The following is a 22,669-nucleotide window of genomic DNA, read 5'->3' on the forward strand; positions in this document are numbered from 1 at the left end:
AAAGGAGTCACCAAGAAGAAGTTAGATGATGCTTTATGCAAGTTGGGCATGATTAGTATCTATGCCCCACTTGAGGGGGAGTGTTGGAGTAATTAGTTATATTCTTAATGTAAGGGGATTATATAAATAGTAAGGAAGTGTGGGGGGTTAAATGTAATTACTGAATATTTCTTTTATAAAAAAGTGAGAAGGGTTAGTACACAATTTCTCCCTAACTTCTTTCTTTCTTCTTTCTCTTCTTCTCTCATCAATCCATTACTAGGGTTGCTTATTCTTACAACTACCACTCATATATATATAAAGAAAACACAGTTTTAATAGAATTGTTACAATTGGGAATTCATCTATTTTTTTTTAAAAGGAAAAAAAAATTCAAAACCATGTACCAAAACAAACATTGAAAAATCAAATTCAAGACTGAATACCAGAACATTTGAAACTTCACCCAATAGATATTGAAAAAATTAAATCAGATAAAGAGTAACACAAAACATCGACCTCAAATCAATAATATTACTTTCAGCACTCAGTGATATGAAAAATTAAGTGTAAGGTTAATTACCCAATTGTTATTTTTATTTCTTTAGGTGGAAGATTGATCTCCAAATTTCAAGGATAACAAGGAGAAGCACAATTTATTTTTATAAGTTCTAGAAGTGAACAAATTTTTATAAATTTTCCTTCATTGTTTGACATCAGTTGGATATTTCTCTAATAAATTTTAAACAGTAGCAACAATTTTCTCATGAGTAATGATCCATGGTTTATCGAAGTTGTCAATCTAAACACTGCTATCTGATCATAAAATACAGAGCACAGTGAAAATACCAAGAACAAAATTAAGAAAATCCATACAAAAAAAAACAAAAAAAAAGAAGCTAAAGTGCACATGCTGAAGTATGGTCAAAGGTATAATGAAATAACACACTATGTCGAAGGAATCATGATTCTAATTATCTCGAACCTGAAAAAGTTGTTTCCGTATGAAAACCCAGCTTGATTTGCGTTCTGAGGACTGAGGACGCAAAGAACCCAGCACGGAGAGACGCTTCATGTTGGAAAGGGAGAAAAATGTCAATTTCTACTTTGAATACTTAGTCATACATATCACAGAAAATGGACTCCTTGAAAACATACCTTTGCAACACTTTCTCTTAGCTCAGCTTCAATTCCCACCCAAGACCAAATAGCGTCCAATAGGTCAGCATGATTAAGACGAATATGACATGAATCCAAGTGAAAAAATCTAGTTATGATATCCATCACCACCTGCAAATTATCTTTAACAACTTAGAGCACATTAATAAGCACTAACATAACTGAACCAAAAGATCTTCAATACCCATATTTTGAATTTGAACTTCACTCTACCTTCAGTTTAACATAAACTTATTTTAATTAAAATGGCCTTATGTCTTAATATAACAAAATCCCCTTGCATCTGAAATTTTTTTAATATAAGATAATGAGAAACCCTATCATTCCCATGTATGCTCTCATTTACGATTTTCCAAAATCTTCTCCATGTTTCTCTCATGTTCTCTCTTTCTTCATTCGTATTATCAACATCACATATTGATGTAATTTCGTTGAATCAGACTATGTTTATCAGTCAATGGTGTTGGGTCGATAAAAAACAAAAAACCCATAAGATTCATCAGAACTAATGGTTTAATATGTAATAAGATGACTGTCATTATGGTTTAGTATGTAATAAGGTCATATGGAAAGCCATCTACGTCCTTACCGAAAACTTTTCCAACGGGCAAGCATTATAATTTCTCAAACTCTAGTCATGAAACCTGAAACTCAATTAAAGTTTCACATATGTTGTTTCAAGCTCTTCTCATCACACCTAAGAAAGCTTCATCTCTATTTCTCATATTTTTATGGGAATTCAATATTTATATGCAGAAATTTACCTTCAAAGATTTAAATTCCAGTTCCCCATTTATCTTTTTTATGATCTTGTCACCTTTATTCTTTTCAGCAATTTTTTTTTCCACTTTTAACCATTTGGCAATGTTCAAGAAACATATATTGCAAAAATGTTTTCTGTTCTAAAGACGTTTCTATGCAAGACATCAGCAAATAGTCCAGAAAAGTCAAGTACGTTGTAGCTGATTAAGTCATAGACTACAGCTGAAAGTTATTAAAAAAATTGAAGTTCAAGCATAGATGTCAAGAATCCAAACATCATGATCATTTCATAACAATCTTAAAGAGAACTTTAAAGAGAACTACTACTTATCTCTTCTTCTTTTTTTCAAGACGTAGAAGTTCACATAATGAGAAATAGTAGGACCACATTTTTATTTATTAGCTTTAAGTTTCCTTTTCAAAGAGGATGCATTTTAAGATTGATGGGAACTTGAACTAGTTCAGATTATGACGTATGATATGAAAAAGTTCTTTTTTTCCTCATTTATGATTAGAATTAAATTTTTTTTTATAAAAAAAGGAATAAACTGACGAGAGAGTATCAAATCAAGCACAATACCTTGATAACCTCTGCCTCTGTTAGTGCTAATGCCCCTCCAATTATGTCAAAGTCTCCCTGTTTACAAATTACATAATTATAAAGAGGAAACCCAATAAATACTTATTCAGGTGACAAGTAAGAAAATAGTTCTACACATATACATGTAAAGTAAAATTGAAGTAGAATGTGCACCTGAAGATAACGATTTGGGGTTGAGTGACCAATTGCTTTCCTATATACCCATGATATTTCATACCTTTTGAAAGATGATTTCTGTAGCATAAAAAAGAATATAACTTAGAAACTGAGACCTTAAAAAATGTTTGTTTCAATCTCCTAGCCAAAAGTTTCTGAGGTCATCAATAAGATGTAAATACAGGTAAGTATGGAAAAAACTAGAACTATTATATAATAAAAGGTACTGCACCCACCCACCCACCCACCCACTAGCATACAATATTCTTTTAAAAACTAATCAAATTTTATATAGTTTGTATTAAAAAAGATCACTTCAATGTATGGATATAATATAGTCGAATTCAAGCGAACTTCCATACTCTTTTTTAGTTACAACAGCATTTCAATTCGGTAAATCAAAATAAAAAAAATTATCTTGAGTTTGGCCAAATACATCTACAAGGAACAAAGAGGACAACTTAAGTACGCCTTAGGAACTTTAAAACACTGGCATAATAGTTCGAAATTAAGAGAAGATTAAGTAATATTAATTAGCCCTAATTAGGCTATATAAAAGTTACATAAGAGAAAATAAAGAAGGAAAAGACTAAAATAACCCTAGACTTATTTAACACTCCCCCTCAAGTTGGTGCGTGGATATCAACTATGCCCAACTTGGACAAAACATCTTCAAAGGAATTTTTACTAACTCCTTTAGTAAGAATATCAGCAAGTTGTTGAGAGGTAGGAACAAAGGGAGTACAAATCTGTCCAGAAACTATCTTTTCTCTAATGAAATGACGATCAACTTCTATGTGTTTCGTTCTGTCATGCTGAACCGGATTTGCAGCTATGTTAATAGCTGATTTATTATCGCAATATAGTAAGAAGGGAACCGGCACAGGAAGACATAAATCAGCTAGTAAGATTTTGAGCCACAACAATTCGCATACTCCAAGTGCCATAGCTCTGTATTTTGACTCAGCACTCGACCGAGAAACCACATCCTGCTTCTTACTACGCCAAGTTACCAAGTTACCACCAACTTTAGTACAATACCCAGAAGTAGACCTTCTATCAGTCACCGAACCAGCATAATCTGCATCTGTCCATGCCTCAATGCGAAGATGACCATGATTGTTGAATAAAATACCTCGACCAGGACATCCCTTAAGGTATCTAAGAATACGATAAACAGCAACAAGATGAGATGTTCGAGGCGAGTGCATAAACTGACTTACAACACTAACAACATAGGCAATGTCAGGGCGAGTCATAGACAAGTAAATCAACTTTCCCACAAGACGCTGATATTGGCCAATATCTGAAACACACTCCCCCTCAGAATCAGCCAACCTGTGATTCTGCTCAATAGGAGTATCAGCTGGACGAGATCCAAGCTGACCAGAGGCACTGAGTAAGTCAAGAACATACTTACGTTGAGAAATAAATATACCAGACTTGGACCGGGCAACCTCAATACCCAGAAAATAGCGAAGATGGCCAAGGTCCTTAATCTCAAATTGATGTCCTAAATAAGTTTTGACCTCGGTAAGACCATCGGCATCATCTCCAGTAAGAACAATATCATCCACATACACAATTAGAGCAACAATTTTGCCTTGGGAGTGACGCAAGAACAAGGTATGATCAGCAGAACTCTGATGGAAACCAAACTGGTGCATGGCCCTAGTGAAGCGCTCAGACCAAGCACGAGGAGACTGCTTCAAACCATAAAGGGACCGGCGCAGACGACAAACATGTGCAGGAGAAGCAGAAGGAAGAAAGCCAGGAGGTTGGACCATATAGACTTCTTCCTGAAGATCACCATTGAGAAAAGCATTCTTGACATCTAACTGAAAAAGAGGCCATCCTCGGATAGCAGCAACAGAAAGGAGAACACGAATGGTGGTCATCTTGGCAACCGGAGCAAAAGTTTCTTGATAATCAATCCCATAAGTCTGAGCATAACCCTTGGCCACCAGACGGGCCTTATAACGAGCAATGGAACCGTCTGGATTATGCTTAAGCGTGAAGACCCAGCGACAACCCACAGCTTTCCTTCCAGGCGGAAGAGGAACAATTTCCCAAGTTTGAGTCTTTTCAAGAGCAGTCAACTCATCAATCATAGCTGCGCGCCACTCAGGATGAGCAATAGCATCTGCAACAGTAGTAGGAAGAGAAACAGCGGAAACAGAAGCAAGAAAACTCCGATAGGAGGGTGATAGTGCAGAAGCAGATATATAATTTGAAATGGGATAAGTACAAGTGCGCTTACCCTTACGAGTGGCAATAGGACGATCATCACAGGGAACAGACGGAGGTGGAGCTGGAGGCGAGCTCGTCGGACATAGAAGTGACGGTAGTATCCCGGGGACGACGAGAGTAAACCTGCAATGGAGGAGAGGACAAACTGACGGGGGGTGGAGAGGGAGAAACAGGCATGGGAAGGGGAAATAAAGAAGGAAAAGAATCATCAGGTGAGTCTAGAGGAAACCACTCAGATTGAATACCAACGGACCCACTATAGTAAGGAGTATGCTCAAAAAAAGAAACATCTCTAGAAATGAAACGCCGTCGAGAAGGAGGATGGTAACAACGGTATCCTTTCTGGGTAGAGGAATAACCCAGAAAGATACATTTTACGGCATTAGGGTCAAGTTTAGTACGAGTTGGGGCAAGAATTTGAACAAAGCAGACACACCCAAACACGCGCGGAGGAAGTGGAAACACAGGACGATCTGGAGAGAGAGTAGAAAGGGGTGTCGCAAACTGAAGAACACTGGAGGGGGTCCGATTAATAAGGTAAACAGCAGTAAGAACTGCATCGGCCCAATAGGATTGAGGCACATTCATGCCAATAGAAATGGCACGAGCTAACTCTAGAATATGGCGATTTTTTCGTTCTGAGCGACCATTCTGCTGAGGGGTCTTAACATTGGACATTTGATGCTCAATGCCAGACTTTAAACAAAGTTTCAAGACCTCACTATAAGTGTACTCAGTACCATGATCAGTACGGAAAGTCTTAATGGTACAACCAAATTGGGTATGAACCATAGCAAGAAATTGCTTGAAGATCCCATAAACCTCACTCTTGTGTTTCATAAGATAAACCCAAGTGGTACGACTGTGGTCATCGATGAACAAAACAAAATAGCGAAAACCAAGAGTGGATGTGACAGGGGAAGGACCCCACACATCAGAATGAATTAAGTCAAACATAGCAGGTGTAGTAGTATTCATACTAATAGGATAAGAAGAACGCACATGTTTAGCTAATTGACAAGTTTCACAAGACAAATCAAACAAATTGTTATTATGAAATAAAGTAGGGAACATGTGTTTCAAATATCCAAAGGAAATATGGCCTAAACGTAAATGCCAACGCATTACAAGAGCCTTATTAGACTGACTACAACTACTACTAAGCTGAAGAGCAGAATGAGTGCTAGGTGAACCGGGAACGTCCAAGAGATACAATCCATTTACTTCATGTCCAGTGCCAATCGTCCTCTTCGACTCCAGATCCTGAAAGACACAATGAGAGGGATAAAAGGTTACACTGCAGTTCAAATTTTTTGTAAGACTACTAACAGATACAAGGTTAGTAGTGAGTTGAGGAACATGAAGTGTGTTAGTTAAGGATAAAGAAGATGTAACGGGTAAATGACCTTGACCAGCTATGGAAGACAAAGAACCATCAACCAGTCGGACCTTGCGATGACCAGAACAAACACTATAGGTTTTAAATAGGGAAGACGTACCGGTCATGTTATCCGAGGCACCAGAATCAATGATCCATGGTGAGGAAGTGGTAGAAACACTGTGTGCAGATGCTAAGGTACCTGAGTGAGCGAAAGTAGAAACTGGCTGAGATGAGGTCTCTATCTGATTGAAGAATTTTCTGAACTTGTCAAGCTCTGCTTGGGATAGAGACACCGAATCCGATGAGGAGGTAGTAGCTGAAGGAGTTGCTAAATCATTCATTTGCTGAGAAACTACATGAGCTGAAGACCGTTGAGACTGTTGACGATGCTGGTTAGGACGACCATGAAGTGCATAACAGCGAGCTTTCACATGACCCAACTTTCCACAATGATCACACTTATGTCGCTGACGGGTAGGCAAAGGCCCACTGGGGGACTGTGAAGAAGGCAAACGAGCAAGCATAGCGGAATGATCTCCCGAAGAAAAGGGTATGACAGCAGCGCGACGACTCTCATCAGCCAATACATAGGAATACGCAGTCTGTAGGGAAGGAAAAGGATCCATTCCCAATAAATGAACCCTTGCATATTCAAACTCATCTCGGAGACCAGCCAGAAACTGAAAAACTCGATTCTTATCCAGAATTGACGCATATAATGTCTCATCAAGAGGGTCCTTCCAGGAGTAGTACGAAGAATAAAATGTCAATTCTTCCCACCGAGCACGTAGTTGTGATATATAGGTAGTAACAGAAGAGTCACCCTGCGAGAGTCTAGAAATCTCACGTTCTAGGTTAAAAATCCTGACATTGTTTTGACGTTGCGAGTAAATGCTCTTTGCAGAATCCCATATCTGTTTTGCTGTTGAGGAGAACATAAAACCAGCTGCAATGTGTGATTGCATGGATGTAACCAACCAGGAACGGACCATAGAATCATTAGCAAACCAATGTGAGTAAGAACTGTCGGTCTGTGCAGGTTGTTTGTCAGCCCCTGTGAGGTAACCGATTTTCCCTTTTCCACCAATGAACATTTCAACCGATCGTGCCCAAAGGAGATAGTTAGGCCCATCTAATTTCACGGTAGTAATTTGAATGCCTGGAAAGTCAGTTGAATGAGAAGGAAGACCACTCGATCCATTACTAATACCAGTGATTGAGGAAGAGGATGATTCAGAAGCCATCAAATAATCCGAGTACTTTGGTTTGAAGAGAGTTCACAAAGATGTGGGCACGATTCTCTAAAATAAAGTGATCGCAGCACCCTAAAGGTGACAATACACGATCAAAAGAGCTATAAAGGTTGATTAAACACTGTTGTGGGAGACCCAATAATCATTTTTCGCAAGCGTAAAGACTTAAGTAATAACACTGTCGGTAGAACAGCCTCAAACAGCACCAAATGGCCACAATCTATGATCTCACGACTTAGAACAACCCCAAACAGCACCAAAGAGCCACAATCTATGATCTCACGACTTATAACAGCCGCAAACAACACCAAATAGTCACAATCTATGATCTCACAACTTATAACAGCACCCTGCTGTGTTGCCTACTGAAGCCAATCACTTGTTGTGATAAAAAATCGAAAAAACAGAGGAAGAAAGTACTCCCACTAGTGTCGTATAGAGCAGAACATCATCTGCTGTGATCATTCAGACTCAAATAGCCACTCACAAGTGTCGTACAGGTTCAAACACCAACCTACTTGAGTCGTACAGGGTAGAACACCAACCTACTTGAGTCGTACAGGGTAGAACAGCCACCACTGGCGTCGCCGGCTCCAAAGAAGTCAGTTACTGTGATCGTAGAGGTTGAAATAGCCTACGTTGGGAGTCGTAGTACTCAAACACAGACACTGTGGGTGTCGTAAGCCTCAGACAGAGCCATTTTTGATGTCGCTGGTCGCAAACAGCATCACTGCTGTAACTACAGCCTGATCGCAGGCTCTGTATAGCTATATATTTCCTATCGCATGCTGCGATTAGGGTTTGTGTGAAGAAGAACCCCCGTAGGGGTGATACGAGTTGAAGAAGAGAAGTGTAGGGTGTTGTTTTAACGAAGGATAGGTCGATTGAGTTTTTCACCGAGGAAGAAGAAGGAGTTGGAGGTCGAACTTGCTCTGATACCAAGTTCGAAATTAAGAGAAGATTAAGTAATATTAATTAGCCCTAATTAGGCTATATAAAAGTTACATAAGAGAAAATAAAGAAGGAAAAGACTAAAATAACCCTAGACTTATTTAACAATAATCAATGATGAAGATGATTATTGATCTTTTATGCAAATTCGAAAATAGAAACGTTTAAGGGCGTTTTGACCTAATAGTTACATACGCTCCCTTCAATTCCCACTCCAAAAGTCTACATGAAAAAATAAATATGAAATAGCAAAGGAAATATTTTGAAATATGTCATCATTCAATGATAGTTTGTCAATACAAACACAACTAATTCTGGTAGAAAATCCAAGCACAAGAAAATACAAGAGTAATCCACTAAGCAACATATAATGCATCTAAAAAGGCAAAATGGGATGCATCAAAATGAGCCATAGTTACCAAAATCTTTGACTTATTGAAAAGGTCGCAAATAAATCGTGATTTTTTCTTCACTGGTTTAATTGCGACTTTTTAATAAGACACAACTTTTACAAACTTCACAATTAAATAACAAATTTTACAATTAAAAATCAGGAAAAATGAAATATGACATTGATGCACTAGTAAGAAAATGTGACCTTGATGAAGATGATGATGCCCATTTTACCAATAAAACATAAGAAAATAATGAGGTAAATGAGGATGACATTGAATTTGATGTTTTTGACTAGTTGATAAATCCTAACTTGGACTTATGATTGTTATATTTTTTTTATATATATATTTCGAACAATATAAATCTTGACTATATTGTGGACATGTGGTTACTTGCTGTGCATGCATGGATGAAATCAATTTGGGGTTTGGTAATTGATTATTATAGTTCAATATGGTATTTAATGATAGAACATGAGAATACAACTTAGTAGGAACAATTACAAAGTCCTAACCCTAACTTGATTTTTCCCAAACAAAATTTATTTTTCTCCATGTTACCGATTTTTTTCGATTTTTTCCACTTTCCAACCTATTCTCAAACTCCGACTTGGTGACTATGGAAATGCCTCACCTAACTCTTGTACCATCGTACACGGGAAGATACCAAAATATGAGCATTCAACCACCATTACAAACAAATTGAAATTAGAATACAACATTATGTGCAGCAGCTAAAACATGAGCATCCAGCCACCATGTGGGAAACATTAAAACATGCCATTCAATGTGGTCAACTACGCATCACACAACAATAAATAAATTCAGGTTCTTACATCGATTTGAACAATATTGTAAATAAATACCTGATACGTGACAACCCACTTAACAAAGGGCAAGCGTAGCTCATGACAAAGCTCAAGCATATCTCCTTCATGGGTCAAAAGTTTGACAGTATTCCTAGTCAAAGTAAACCAACATAATTAGCTAACTCCATCAAGACCCAAGAAATTGACTATGACACATAAAAATCACTAATAAAATGGTAAAAAATTTGAGATAAAGAACCTATTAAACTGATAGTCATCCAATAAACGCATCATTGTTATCTCCATCCTCTTTGCGCAATGCTGCCTAAACACTTCCCTTGTGACCTCAATAATGTGATCGCGACGTTCTGTCTCTAACTCTGTGTATTGGATAAAGGAAGATTCCTCTTTGGCTAGCTTCCCACCAACTTCATGCTGATGGTGGGGTTTCATGATCCTTTCCTCATCGAAAATTTTTTGCACAACTTTTTCATAAACACGTTTATCCTCTGGGGAATGTATTGCACGTAGAATATCTGCACCAAATAAAAGACTTAATCAATTAAGATAACAGAATGAAGGTGCTGGCTAGCTTGGTTGGTAAAGTCCATGTGTAATGATACCATAGACCCAGGTTCAACCCCCGCCATCACTGAGTTACTGATACCGTTAAAAACATGCTTACCAATCCAAAAAAAAGAAGTTAAATAACATAATAACTTGTAGAGAAAATTGCAATATCAAAGCATACTACAACATGTTGAGTGTAGTTTCCTCCACTCTCGGGTGAGTCATACTCCAACTAAGGCTCATGACCATCTTATATTCGTAGTTCTTCCCTTCTCCAACATATCGATCTTTTGGAGTAGTTGGTTGGTTAACATGGTATTAGAGCGGTAAGTTCGTATAGGTCACGGGTTTGATTCTTTCCACCCTTATGGGTGAGTGGGAGTGTTGAGTGTATATTTTCCGCCACTCTCGGATGTGTCATACCCCAGTTAAGTCCGTGACTCTCTTATATTCATAGTTTTCCCACTCTCCTACAGATCGGTCTTTTGCAGTAATTCATTGGTTAGCACAACATGAGACCTAGAAGACCAATAAGATTTTTTGGTGCTAACTATAGGACTCCAAAAGCACAAAGAAATCATTCCAAAGCTTCCTTGAAAAGGAACAATGTATTAGTAGGTGATCACTTGAAACTCCACCTGATTTACAAAGTAAGCATATACATATAGGCTAATTCTATATTTATGAATGAGATAGTATATTATGATACTTTCCATAGGAACAAGGTCACTTTGGATGGGACCATGGTTCATTCCAAGTTTCCTGCCGTTTTGGAATGTTCCAGCAGAACTTTTCAATTTTGGCCGAGATCGGAACGAAACATTGGCCCCAAAACATTGAATGTTTTGGATTGTCTTGGAATGTTTTAAGAATGTCTCAGAATGTTACAACCTTCAATTTGTCCTGGAATGTTTCAGAATGTCTCAAAATGTTTCGGTTGAGACCGTTACTACTTTTCTCCTGAACAAAACATTGAGTCAAAATGCAATTTTAATCCTTGGATGGGACCATACTTCCCAAAACACCTTCACTGTGAATGATGAGAGGACCCAACCACATCAGTTCTATTGAGGAAAGTTGAATATGAAGCTTCCAATGTCTATTTTTTATTTTTGTTTTTGTGGGGAAAATGACATTAGTGGTCAATAACTAGTAGGTGAAAGTGGGTTGATGCGGGATGATGATGTCTAACCTAGAAAGATAGATTTGAGATTGAGCAAATCACTAAAACAATGCAAATATAAAATAAATGTGCATGCACATATAAATTAATGAGAAAATCAAGTAAGCAGTTAACCAGGTCCTAAGGCAATCACAATCCCACAGCACAAGCCCTTCAAGTGTTTGTAAGGAAGGAATGGTAATGGAAGAATGGCCATCCAGTAGCTTAGGGATTTAAGATTCACCAAGTCCAATCAACGGTTTCAAGTAACGGTTTTAGGCACAAAAGTTTTATTAGCCATTATGAAAGATTTCAACGAGACAAATTGGGTATGTAAAACACAATTTTTTGGAACAGGGTTTAAATTAAGCATTCATCAATAAATCTCCAGTTACAATAATTTCAATTATATGCAAGGGTTAATGGGCTACGATTGAATTTAGGTTTAGGTTTGGGAATCAAAATTGGGTTCGGCAGGCTATGACAAAGGTATAGGTTGGCTTGGGTAGGGTAGGGAAGACAGTGGTAAGGTTAGAAAGGGATCTAGATGTGTTTAGAGGGGCTGGATTCAGGTTTCAACAGGGTATAGGATTGCTGAAATACATTCAACAAGGCTTAGAAGAGGTGTGGGAGGGTTTGATTCTGATTAGGAGGGTCTGGTTAGGATTTTAGTAGAGTAGGGATGTGCTGAAATCAATCTCAGCAGGGTTCAATTGATTGGAATTATGGTTAGACTGGTTGTAGAAAGATTGAGCAAATTTTGGCTTGGGTTTATGGGTATGGAGTTGCTTTTGGCCATCACAAAGTGTGCTGCCTAGGTTTGAATGGCAGCAAGGTAGGGGTTTGATCAAGGGATTTTGAAACTACAGTTTAATTACAATACATAAACATCCCACTCCAGCTACAGCTGTAGGTATAAACGTCTCACTCTAGGCTCCAGCTACAGTGGAATGAGATCCACACTACCTCACTTTATTGGCATTCTTCTTCACTCTTCAACTTTATTGTCTTACCTCCGCCCCCCCCCCCCCCTCCCTTCCGTCCTCTTTTCAATAATATTCCTTCAATTTTACAATCTTTCCTCTTTTACCTCCTTTTTCAATAATACCTCTCTAACTTTACTATCTTTCCTCTTTTACCCCTTTAACCCCAAAGAGAATGAGGCTGTTGCAATGGTGCAGCAACAATTTGGGTATTATTTGGGGTTCAACCAAGTAATATGGAGGGTTTCTATGGTGTTTAGCCATTTTGGCCAACACAATGTGTGCTGTACAGATTTTAATGGCAGCAGGTTATTGTGTTCGATCAACAAAGATTTTGGGGCTGTATATATGACGAGAAATCAGATTTTGGGGACTCTAGTATATACGAAGAGAAATCAGACTTTGGGGCTGTTGCAATGGTGCAGCAACAATTTGGGCATTATTTGGGGTTCAACCAAGTAGTATGGAGGGTTTCTGTAGTGTTCAGCCATTTTGGCCAACACAATGTGTGCTGTACAGATTTTAATGGCAGCAGGTTATTGTGTTCGATCAACAAAAAACAGATAAAACAAAGTGAAGACAATTATTCACTTAAATTACACTACTATTTAACCTTTATTATTTAGGTTTCACTCTCGTAGTCCAGTATATGCCTTGACAGATATCACATAACACTAATTCTCTATGTGATCAAGTTGCCAATCATGCATTTTGCTTTTCTTATTCCAAATGCTTGCTAATGGTAGTATAATGAGTCTGGAGTGTGTTTGATATCCTTTTTTTATTAAAAGACCAATGCACATAACGTTTCCATAGTTTTTTAAAATTTTCAGTTTGTTTGTGAATCCTAGACTACATATTTCCAATTCTAGAAGGACCGAAACTCAGATCAATACTGAGATTTAAAACCTGGAGCTAAGCATTAGAAGTATTTAAGCATCAGAAGTTGGTATGTATAAAATCTATGATGTAAACAATAGATTTAGAGTATTATACCATTGCACTAAAAGCAATGTCCAAACATTGCATGGGCCCTACTTTTCCTCCATTTTGGGATAAGTAGACTTGTATATTCACTACATTGTTTTTACCAGATCATATCAAAAGCAATAAAAAAGATACTAGTGCTAAATTGTACAAAAGAAGAACAAAACACGCACACCAAAAAAAATCTAAAGCCTTACCATCCAACCACTCATCTTCCATTCGTGGAGGCAATACATTTTGTAGAAGTTCTGTAGCAGATGGACGATCCGATGGACTAGGAGACATTAAGCGCAACAATAAGGCTGCCTGTTCCGGAAATTCAGCAACCCAAGAAGAAGGAAGTGTTCCTTTTTGTGTTAGATCTGAAAGGATAACATTTCTTTCCATTGCTGTCCCAAAAGGGTGCCAAAGCTCAAAAAATACAACTCCTAAGCTGTACATGTCAACCTGTAATCAAAGTAAGTCAAGGATAGCATATTTATATGAATCCATGAAAACAAACTAATAACAAATGGATTAATTCTGATGAGGACATCATGACACCACCGTGTAGGTATATCAAAAGAGACCTCCACTACAATTATTGTGGATGGATAATCTTTATCAGGGCTAAGTTTGAGATTTGGTGAAGTATTAAAAGTAGATGATCCCATTTGAGACACATTTTTAGGATTAGATTTTTGTTTATTTCATTATTTCCTTCTAAAGACCTTTTAGTGATTTATTTTCCAGCCATGGGTTTAATTAGTATTATGAGACAGTTAGGGTGTTTTTATTAAATACTTGTTAGTTGGTCAAATTATGTTTAATCTTGAAATCTTGACCTTAGGTCAGTTTTGTGGTTGAGATTAGTTCTAGTGTTTAGAAAACTTATATATTCTAGTTGTAGAGATTCTATTATTTAATTAATTAATGAAATTTACAGATTTTTGAATTATCCAGGGAATGGATGGAGTGAAGCCAAAATTGGAGTGAATCCAAGGTAATTCTCCAAGTTTTCTTCTCAATTTCTAGGTACGAAGCTTCTCTCTATTCTTCTTCATCTCTTTTCCTCTTAAAACTCGTGATTTCCCTAGGTCTAGCCAATCCATCCAAACTAGCAAAAACCCTGCTGAAACTTAAACTAACCCTGGAAAGACCTCACCCAAACCTTCATACCCTTATCTAAACCCTAACCCATTGTTGTAACTTATTCTACACCCCTTACCACCCAACTGAACCTAAAATTCAGTCCCAAACATAGCCAGACATGCTATAAACCCTTCCTAATCCTTTTTAATCCTCCCCAACCCTATACAACACCAGCCGAACCCACCAAGCTAACTTTAAAAACCCAATCGAGCTACCTAAACTTTTATCCTCTAGTCGAAACCTTCCCCAGCTCTATCCCTAATTCCAACTCTATTACCTAAATAGTCCATATCCTAACCCCAAATTTCTAAATATATTCAGTTTCCAACTTTCTTCCATCTCATTGATCGAAGCAGTGTTGCTGAAATTTATTTGATCATTGGGATCTTGACCTAATTCACATTACACCCATACACCATGTTGATTAACAGGTTGGGCCTAGATTAATTATTTTGAAATCCTTTAAAGGATCAAGGCAGTCCTAATTGTGTGTTGGCCGAACCCTAGACTAGTGGAAGTCCTAACTTCCACTAAATTCATCGTTCATTATCTAAAGGGTCTAATATTGTAGGATTGTGATTAGGCTAGGCATAAAACCACTTTTAATCACCTCTTAGACATTTTATTTGGTTTGTGGCTGATTGAGCCTTATTTTAGAATTTGAATTCCCCATATTAATTTACCTTTTATCTTTGATTTATCATATAGGTTTGCTTCCAGTCTTGCATCAAATACACACAGTTTAGTAAAACAATGATTGTAAGAAATATCCTAAAAGCAAATCCAATCAGCTAAATTTTTAAGTGGAGTGACCATGGCAGTCTCCTTCTAGTCTTTGGGTGATCAAGCATTTTAAAAGTGGGTTAAACTGTAGAGAGATAAACAATTCAACAGATTTGTGGCAGGTTCAAGTACAAATAAAGAGGTGACTAATCTTTCACTTTTTGTGTTCTGTGGCGATCTTTCCAATATTGTTTTAGAAGGCTCTACAAGTTGTAAATATACTCTATTGTAAAATTTTATTTTATTAGCAAAATCTGGTGCCTAACACAAGCTTACATCCAAAAGTGTAAATAATATATTATTATAGTACCTTCCCAAAACAATATTTCTAAGAGAAAATTACAAAAGTATTGAAGTAGACTTGAGCCACACCAATTGTGTAAAGATTAACCTTCTCATCAATCTTTGGCCACCCTTGCTCAATTTCAGGTGCAGTGTAAAAATGGGTACCGACTTGACCAGTTCCATCCATTGAAACTCCAGGTGCAATAGTAGGAAAAAGTGGGTCATGATCCAATTGCTCAAGCTTCAAGAATTTAGCTATGAGAGACAAAAGAAAAGGCATTATTAAACAAGATTCCAAACCCAATAAATAAAAAGGGTAGGATCAGATCAATACTAAAACAAATGTATAACAATCCTTTGGATTCATGTGATGAAAAGGTCTAACTAGAAAATCCGTACACAATTTGTAGAAAGACAACATCCATAATACGAGGTTAATTGTATTCACATATAAAAAACAATTAGGATAGACAAAACATTTCAGTACTTGAAAGAGAGTTACAAAAGCAGAGATTAAAGACAAACTTCGTAAATGCCCCTTTCTAGTTGGTAACTATTATTCCAAATCATGGTCCAAGACATGTCCCTCTTGGAAATGAAACAGCAAGAACAAAGATTTTAGAAAGTCTAAAAGAAAAGTTGAGAATTATATTTAGGAAATTAAGAAATCATGGGTTGTTACTGAATGCACAGTTATGTCAAATTGGTGAACCGATGGGAAAAAAATGACACGTATTAATACGTTGGCCTCTTGTTCTAAATGGATAATTTTTCAAAATTTGAGTGCATTATTGGAAAGAAAAAAGATGTTAAATATATTGCAAATTTTGTTCTGAAATTGAATAGATTTTATTGAGTGTTGTGTTATCCTCCTCCACTCCCGGGTGTCACATGCTCACGTATCGTGCCCCAGTTCGACCTATGACCCTCTTATTTTCATAGTTGTGCCTTCCCCATTAGATCGGTCTATTGGAGTAAATGGTTGTCAACAGGGTATCAAAGCACTAGGTTCATATAGGTCATGGGTTCGAGTTTCCTCAAAGGAATTTTCCACTCTTATAGGTGAAGGGGAGTATTGAGTGTTGTGTTAGCGGCCTCCGCTCCCGAGTGTTGCGTGCTCACGTATTGTGCCCCAATTCGACTTGTGAAGCCTCTTATATTAATAGTTGCGCCTTCCCCATTAGATCAGTCTTTTGAGGTAAATGGTTGTCAATATGGTATCAGGGTGCTAGGTTCGTCTAGGTCATGGGTTTGAGTCTCCATGAAGGAATTTTCCACTCTTATGAGTTAGGGAGAGTGTTGAGTGTTGTGTTATCCACCTCAACTCTCGGGTGTCATATGCTCATGTATCATGCTCTAGATCAACCCGTGACCCTTTGATATTCATAGTTGTGCCTTCCCCAATAAATCGGTTTTTTTGGGTAAACGGTTGTCAACAGATTCAACCAGAAAATGTTATCCAATTTATATCCAACAATGCTTCAAATTATAATGCAACGAAGATTATTGTAGGAAAAAATTCTCAACATCTTTACATGTCTTGTGCAACACATCTTTTGGATCTCATTTTAGAAAGTATAGATGAACTTTCAAATAAAGACTATTTTAAATAGTACAAGGAGAATAGTAAAGTTCTTGTACAAGTTTCAGCATGTGTTTTATTTCATGCAGTCACGTGCCCATGGAAAATAATTAAAAAGGCCATGAACAATTAGATTTGCATCATAATTTCTTTGTATGCAATCTATTACTAGAGAAGAATAAGCACGACGATTTATGGTCATTTGAGCTAAATTGAAAACTTTGGCTAAAAAGAAAAATACGTTAAGGAATAAAAGTGATGAACATTATTCAAGGACAACACATTTTGGGAAACTGCAAAAGAAATCTTATGTATTGCTGAGTCTCTTATTAGAGTGTTGAGGATGACAGATGTAAATGACTCTACTACGGGATATTTATATGAAAGCATGGACAAAGCAAAAGAAGCCATTAAAAATTTCTACAAGATAACACTTAAAAATATTAAGTGTAAAGGAAGATCATACATTAAACAAAAGAACAAAAGTGAAAAAACAAGAGAAGGAATAGAAGTGATGAACATTATTCAAGACAACACATTTTGGGAAAGTGCAAAAGAGATGTTATGTATTGTTGAATCTCTTATTAGAGTGTTGAGGATGGTGAATGTAGATGGCTCTAACTATGGGTTATTGATATGAAACCATGGACAGCGCAAAAAAAAATCCATTCAAGGCTTCTACAAGGTAACACTAAGAAGTATGAAGTGTAATGAAAGATCAAACATTAAAGGTAGGATACAGAACCGTATCCTCCATAGTCCTCTACATGCAGAGGCAATTTACTTGGTTTCCCAATTTTATGACAAGCTTTTCAAGTTGTATAAAGATGTGAAATTGAAACTTTAGAAGGTTTTGGCCAAGATGGTTGACTCTGCTGTGAAGAAGGAAATTGGTAGAGAGCTCACATTTGATCATAAAAAGGATATAAAAATCTTTTGTAAAACGGAAAGTGTTCTTTTTTTATATAGGTATAGTTTCAGTGGTTAGCAAATGAAGTTGGGTTCAAGGGGATTTGTACCTAGGACACAGAACAACACTCCAAGAAAGTTCACTTTATGTATTATAGTTTCATTATTTTAATTATATTATTGATTTTCATAATCAAGAAATAATAATTACGTATTTCTTTCATTATTAGGAATTTGGTGGGACATGTGAGAGTGTGAGATTCCAAATCTTCAAAAGTTGGCAATCAAATTGCATAGCTTACCATGTATTGCTTCTAGATGTAAAAGAAATTGGAGCGTTTTTAAGGCTACACATACCAAGAAGATAAATAGATTGGAACCAAAGAAGTTGCATGATTTGGTGTTTGAATAAACATGCATTTTATGAAGACAATGTGAAGATAAAGAACAAAATAATTCAAAACCTATCATCATCTAGGATAAATTTCAACCATCCCAGAGATCCCAAATGATGCAGTAGTAAGAGAAGACAATCTTGATGAAGATGATAGTGATAATTTTACCAATGAAGCATCAGAGATTGAGGATGCAAGGAAGAATGACATTGAATTTGATGATTTGGATCAGTTGATGAATCCTAACGTGGATACATGATTCTAATATTTTTATATTTTGAACTTTTCCAGTGGATATGTTACTTTTGTTGGATTTATGACTAACACCAATTTGAGATTTTATGAATTATTCTTATAGTTTAAAGTAAGTTTTTATGATTCCAGAAAGATCATTTAAAAATATGTTGTCAATGGTGTTGTTACAGACATAGTCACCAGGTCGAGGTAGTGGGTGGACCTCAATAGGTTACTCGACCTCCTTAAATCTCTGTAATTTTTCTATGTGAACTCTTTTGCAATATTTGAATAAATTTCACAGCTATAAAAAACGAACAACTAACACGAACATATGGTACAAAGAAAAAAAACAAACATACATACAAAATGATGGACCTCACCAAAACCAAAATAGAATAAAGGATGCTCATCCATTTGCAAGTTTAATTGGTGACTCTAAAAGTTTACCAAAAATACAAAAAGAGTTCCACAATATAAAGGTGGAGCAATGGAGGAACTGTTAAGTAATTGGAAGTCAATCGTTTATGGTTAGTAACATATAGGATGTTGTTCCATTGATTATTAAATGAATATATTCTCTTTGATTTAAAGAAAGGTTCTTCTTTTGTATATTCGTATCATACTAATGTAACATATACTAATTACTTATCAATATATGTAGGATCCTTGAAAGAACAGTAATCAACATTTTAAATTTTGTAATAAGTACATGACAGTGAGACACAAAAAACATGAACATATAGTTCTTCCAACCAACTTAATGAAAAAGGTAGTTCTTCTAATGAGGAAAAAAAGATATCAAATATAAAAGAAAAATGTGGACCTTACCAAGACCAAAATCCCCAATTTTAATATCATTACGTGCATCAAAGAAGATATTACTTGGAGTCAAGTCCCGATGGATAATTCCTTGTGCATGTATGTGTGCTAGACCTTCAACAATCTGGCGAAACAAATGCCAAGCAAACTCCTTTCCAAAAAGACTACTATATGATTCAAAAACTTGGCGTAGAGTCCTTCGAACCACCAAAAAGATAAAGAGAGCAATAAATCAATAAATAGAGGAAATGAACAAATTTAAATTCTAAAGCTTTATCGAAATCGATCGAAGGGATTAAATGTTATTTTGGATGATAAAAACACTTCCGTAAACATCAAGGAAAATAGTTAACATAATGGCTCAGAAAAAACAATTAGAAAATATCCATCAAGAAACATCTTCAGAAACATGGTTAAAATGATTTTAATGCCTATTAGCTCATCTAAGTACACTCTTCTTATATTGATACTTTCCATGAATGGAAGTATCATAAGAATGTATCTCAACAAATGCAATAAATTGTACAAAGACGTTGATGAATTGGGTTGGTGAGGGGACTAATGTGTTTGACTTCATATTACTCAAGGAATATAACAGTCCACTAAGGATCCTCCGAGCTTTTCAAGTTACCCTACCATTGATTCCCACAATCCCATCTTTCGAACATAAGCGAGGAAGTATCTAAAATTTCTATATTGTGTTATAAAAAAAACAAGGAATTTTTCTGAGGTGTTTTCCATTTCATTATTTGGTTACCAAGTATCTCGTCTTGCATTTTCTCTATTTATAAGTAGAAGATACTTTGAGGTGCAAAATAATTCAATTTCCACGCTCTAGCCTCTAATAGCCAATATATTTCTCTGCCAGATTGTCAGAAAAAAAGTGTCAAAATCAAAATGTTAGCAAGCCTAACTTGTTTAGTGATCAAAGTTAAGATTCACTCTGAAAAATCAAAATCCCTAGAAGTGTATGGGAGTTCTTATATTTTGATCTAGTTAGCCAGGTTCTTTGTTTAACTGAGTTGTTGGGTTTGAAGATACACCCAAGGTTGGGAAGAAAGGAAGCCATCTCAGAAAATCTTCAACTGGGGCATAATCTAGCTACCTCCACACTAAAGCCTTTAGCAAATATATTTTTTAGAGAAGTGTAGTGAGTTGATATCTGAGGTGGGGAAATTGTGGAAAGGTTAGATTCTTGTCCAAGAGGGAATGGTCATAGATTGAAATCGGATAAGCAAACAAACAAAGCGAAATCGCTGATAGAGAATTTGGTAGTACCTATAAATCTTCTTTGTACATACATAATTATATTATGCATCATAAAATGGTCAAGACATAAACTTTATTATTCAGCAAGAACACTCCATTCCTTGAAACATCCATCCCCACTTGGAAGATTTTGGCCATTATTAATGAATTTATTATTCAATAGAGTCTAGTTAATAAAGAAGAAAGCTCAATAGTGGACCAACTAGCAAATTCATGTTTATTCTTCAAACATTTCTATAAAGAACTCAATAAATACAAAAAAATCTGAAATGTCCTGAATTATGATAACGTAAAAAAAGATGAGCATACCGAGGGCAATACTCCATTTGTATGTATAGAAATGTTGATTCTAACTTATTCTCTGGTCCACTAACATTTGTTGAACTTGGCCCCTTATAACTGTAACTAGAGCTCCCATCTGTCCTTGAACCCCAGGTGGGATCACCATAACCACCACCAACTTGTGTTTCAAACCAAGCCTAGATTATTTACAACAATACAAAAGATATCATACCAATCCAAACACTTTTAAACAAATAAGATTGTATTGATTACTTCATGCTCACCAACTAATTGGATCAAACACTAGATGAAAGAAGTGATATAAATAAATCTCCATTCAAGCATCATTAATACACAACGTCAACCAAATGCAGGTAAATTTTTGTTGCAAATAAACAAATAATGTGCACATAGACAAAATATCATCACAAATGTAATTTATAAAATATGTAGTACTTAAAGAAAATATATTGCGAAGTGGTGAAGTTTATATGACAAGATTTTCTCATCAATGAAATTCAACTTATCAACCTTTGCTTTAACCACTCTTCCTCAGGTGCAAAGCCTTCTAGTAGGATCCAAAAAGGTATTTTCACCTCAACCAGCAATACCACTTACATATGTATACAAAAGAGTATAGGCTTATTCCCACGGACCCATAGTGCGTTGTGTAGCTTTTTTGACCAAACCTTGTTTCATCTAAGACAATTAAACAACTTTCTTAAAATCAAACGGACTGGTGCAGCTGATTGATCATGTTCAAAATGTTGTATTAAAAGAATAATGCAAAAGATAAATGAGTGAAGCTTTGTCCTTTCCATGAAGGGATGGGCTGCAATAGCTTATGATCATGATGTGATGCTCTTTCCAATTTCTCTATACGTATATATCGGCGTTCGGATGGAAGAAAGAGGGAGGACGAGAGTAAGGATATTGGACAAAATGTTTATTAATAGAGAAAGCTCGCCTATTGTAGAAAATATACCCTCTTTTTCACATAATTGATTTCCTTTCAAATCTTTGCAACATCGCATCTCAATTATCTACAATGCTATATAAATATGGTAAGAAGAAAAAAACCAACCTACCCAAGTATCCGGCTATATCGACAATCCCCACATCTCCAACTACTAAGACTGGTGTCTTTGCAGAGTTGATCTTAAGACCCTAACACAGCTTTGAATCATCGAATAATACATCTCAACTACTTTTGTTACAATATTTATTGATGTTTTTTTAACAAGAAAAAATATAAGTCAGGCAAATAAAGCGAAAAGTGAGTGAGTGCTTCCAGAATGTTAACATGACCAAAACATACCAATTGAACTGAAAGGAAAAAAAATAGAAAATGTGTACAAAATTACGGAAAGAATTGAAAAGTGATATACTTGGAAGGTTGAGATGATCTACCAATGGAGCTTATATGGGGAAAAAAATGGTACAAAGGATCCTCTTCCTACCCCTCCCCATATATCCGTAGCTCCCACTTACCAAGTACTCATAAAAAAATCTTCTAAAATCATGGTGAATTGAATTGAACCCATTTAAAAATGAGGCTT

The 22,669-nt window shown here is 36.2% G+C and overlaps 1 protein-coding gene across 6 annotated transcripts in view; it reads right to left on the reverse strand.

The window, feature by feature from the left end:
* GCN2 (protein kinase family protein) overlaps nucleotides 1-22,669 on the reverse strand; it is a 73,314-nt gene that overhangs the window by 12,326 nt on the left and 38,319 nt on the right. For all 6 annotated transcript variants that reach the window (XM_086429312.1, XM_086429310.1, XM_086429314.1 and 3 more), the window contains 10 exons: nucleotides 21,138-21,307; nucleotides 19,569-19,756; nucleotides 15,724-15,872; nucleotides 13,616-13,865; nucleotides 9,976-10,252; nucleotides 9,774-9,867; nucleotides 2,675-2,755; nucleotides 2,501-2,557; nucleotides 1,138-1,269; nucleotides 965-1,048 (listed from right to left, as the gene is read on the reverse strand). In XM_086429312.1, coding sequence (XP_086285438.1) covers nucleotides 965-1,048; nucleotides 1,138-1,269; nucleotides 2,501-2,557; nucleotides 2,675-2,755; nucleotides 9,774-9,867; nucleotides 9,976-10,252; nucleotides 13,616-13,865; nucleotides 15,724-15,872; nucleotides 19,569-19,756; nucleotides 21,138-21,307 — 1,482 coding nt within the window. The remainder of the gene's footprint in view (nucleotides 1-964; nucleotides 1,049-1,137; nucleotides 1,270-2,500; nucleotides 2,558-2,674; nucleotides 2,756-9,773; nucleotides 9,868-9,975; nucleotides 10,253-13,615; nucleotides 13,866-15,723; nucleotides 15,873-19,568; nucleotides 19,757-21,137; nucleotides 21,308-22,669) is intronic.

Source organism: Akebia trifoliata, chromosome 16 (assembly GCF_017979445.1).
Source record: "Akebia trifoliata isolate Shusen 1 chromosome 16, ASM1797944v1, whole genome shotgun sequence".
Classification (NCBI taxonomy): Eukaryota; Viridiplantae; Streptophyta; class Magnoliopsida; order Ranunculales; family Lardizabalaceae; genus Akebia; species Akebia trifoliata.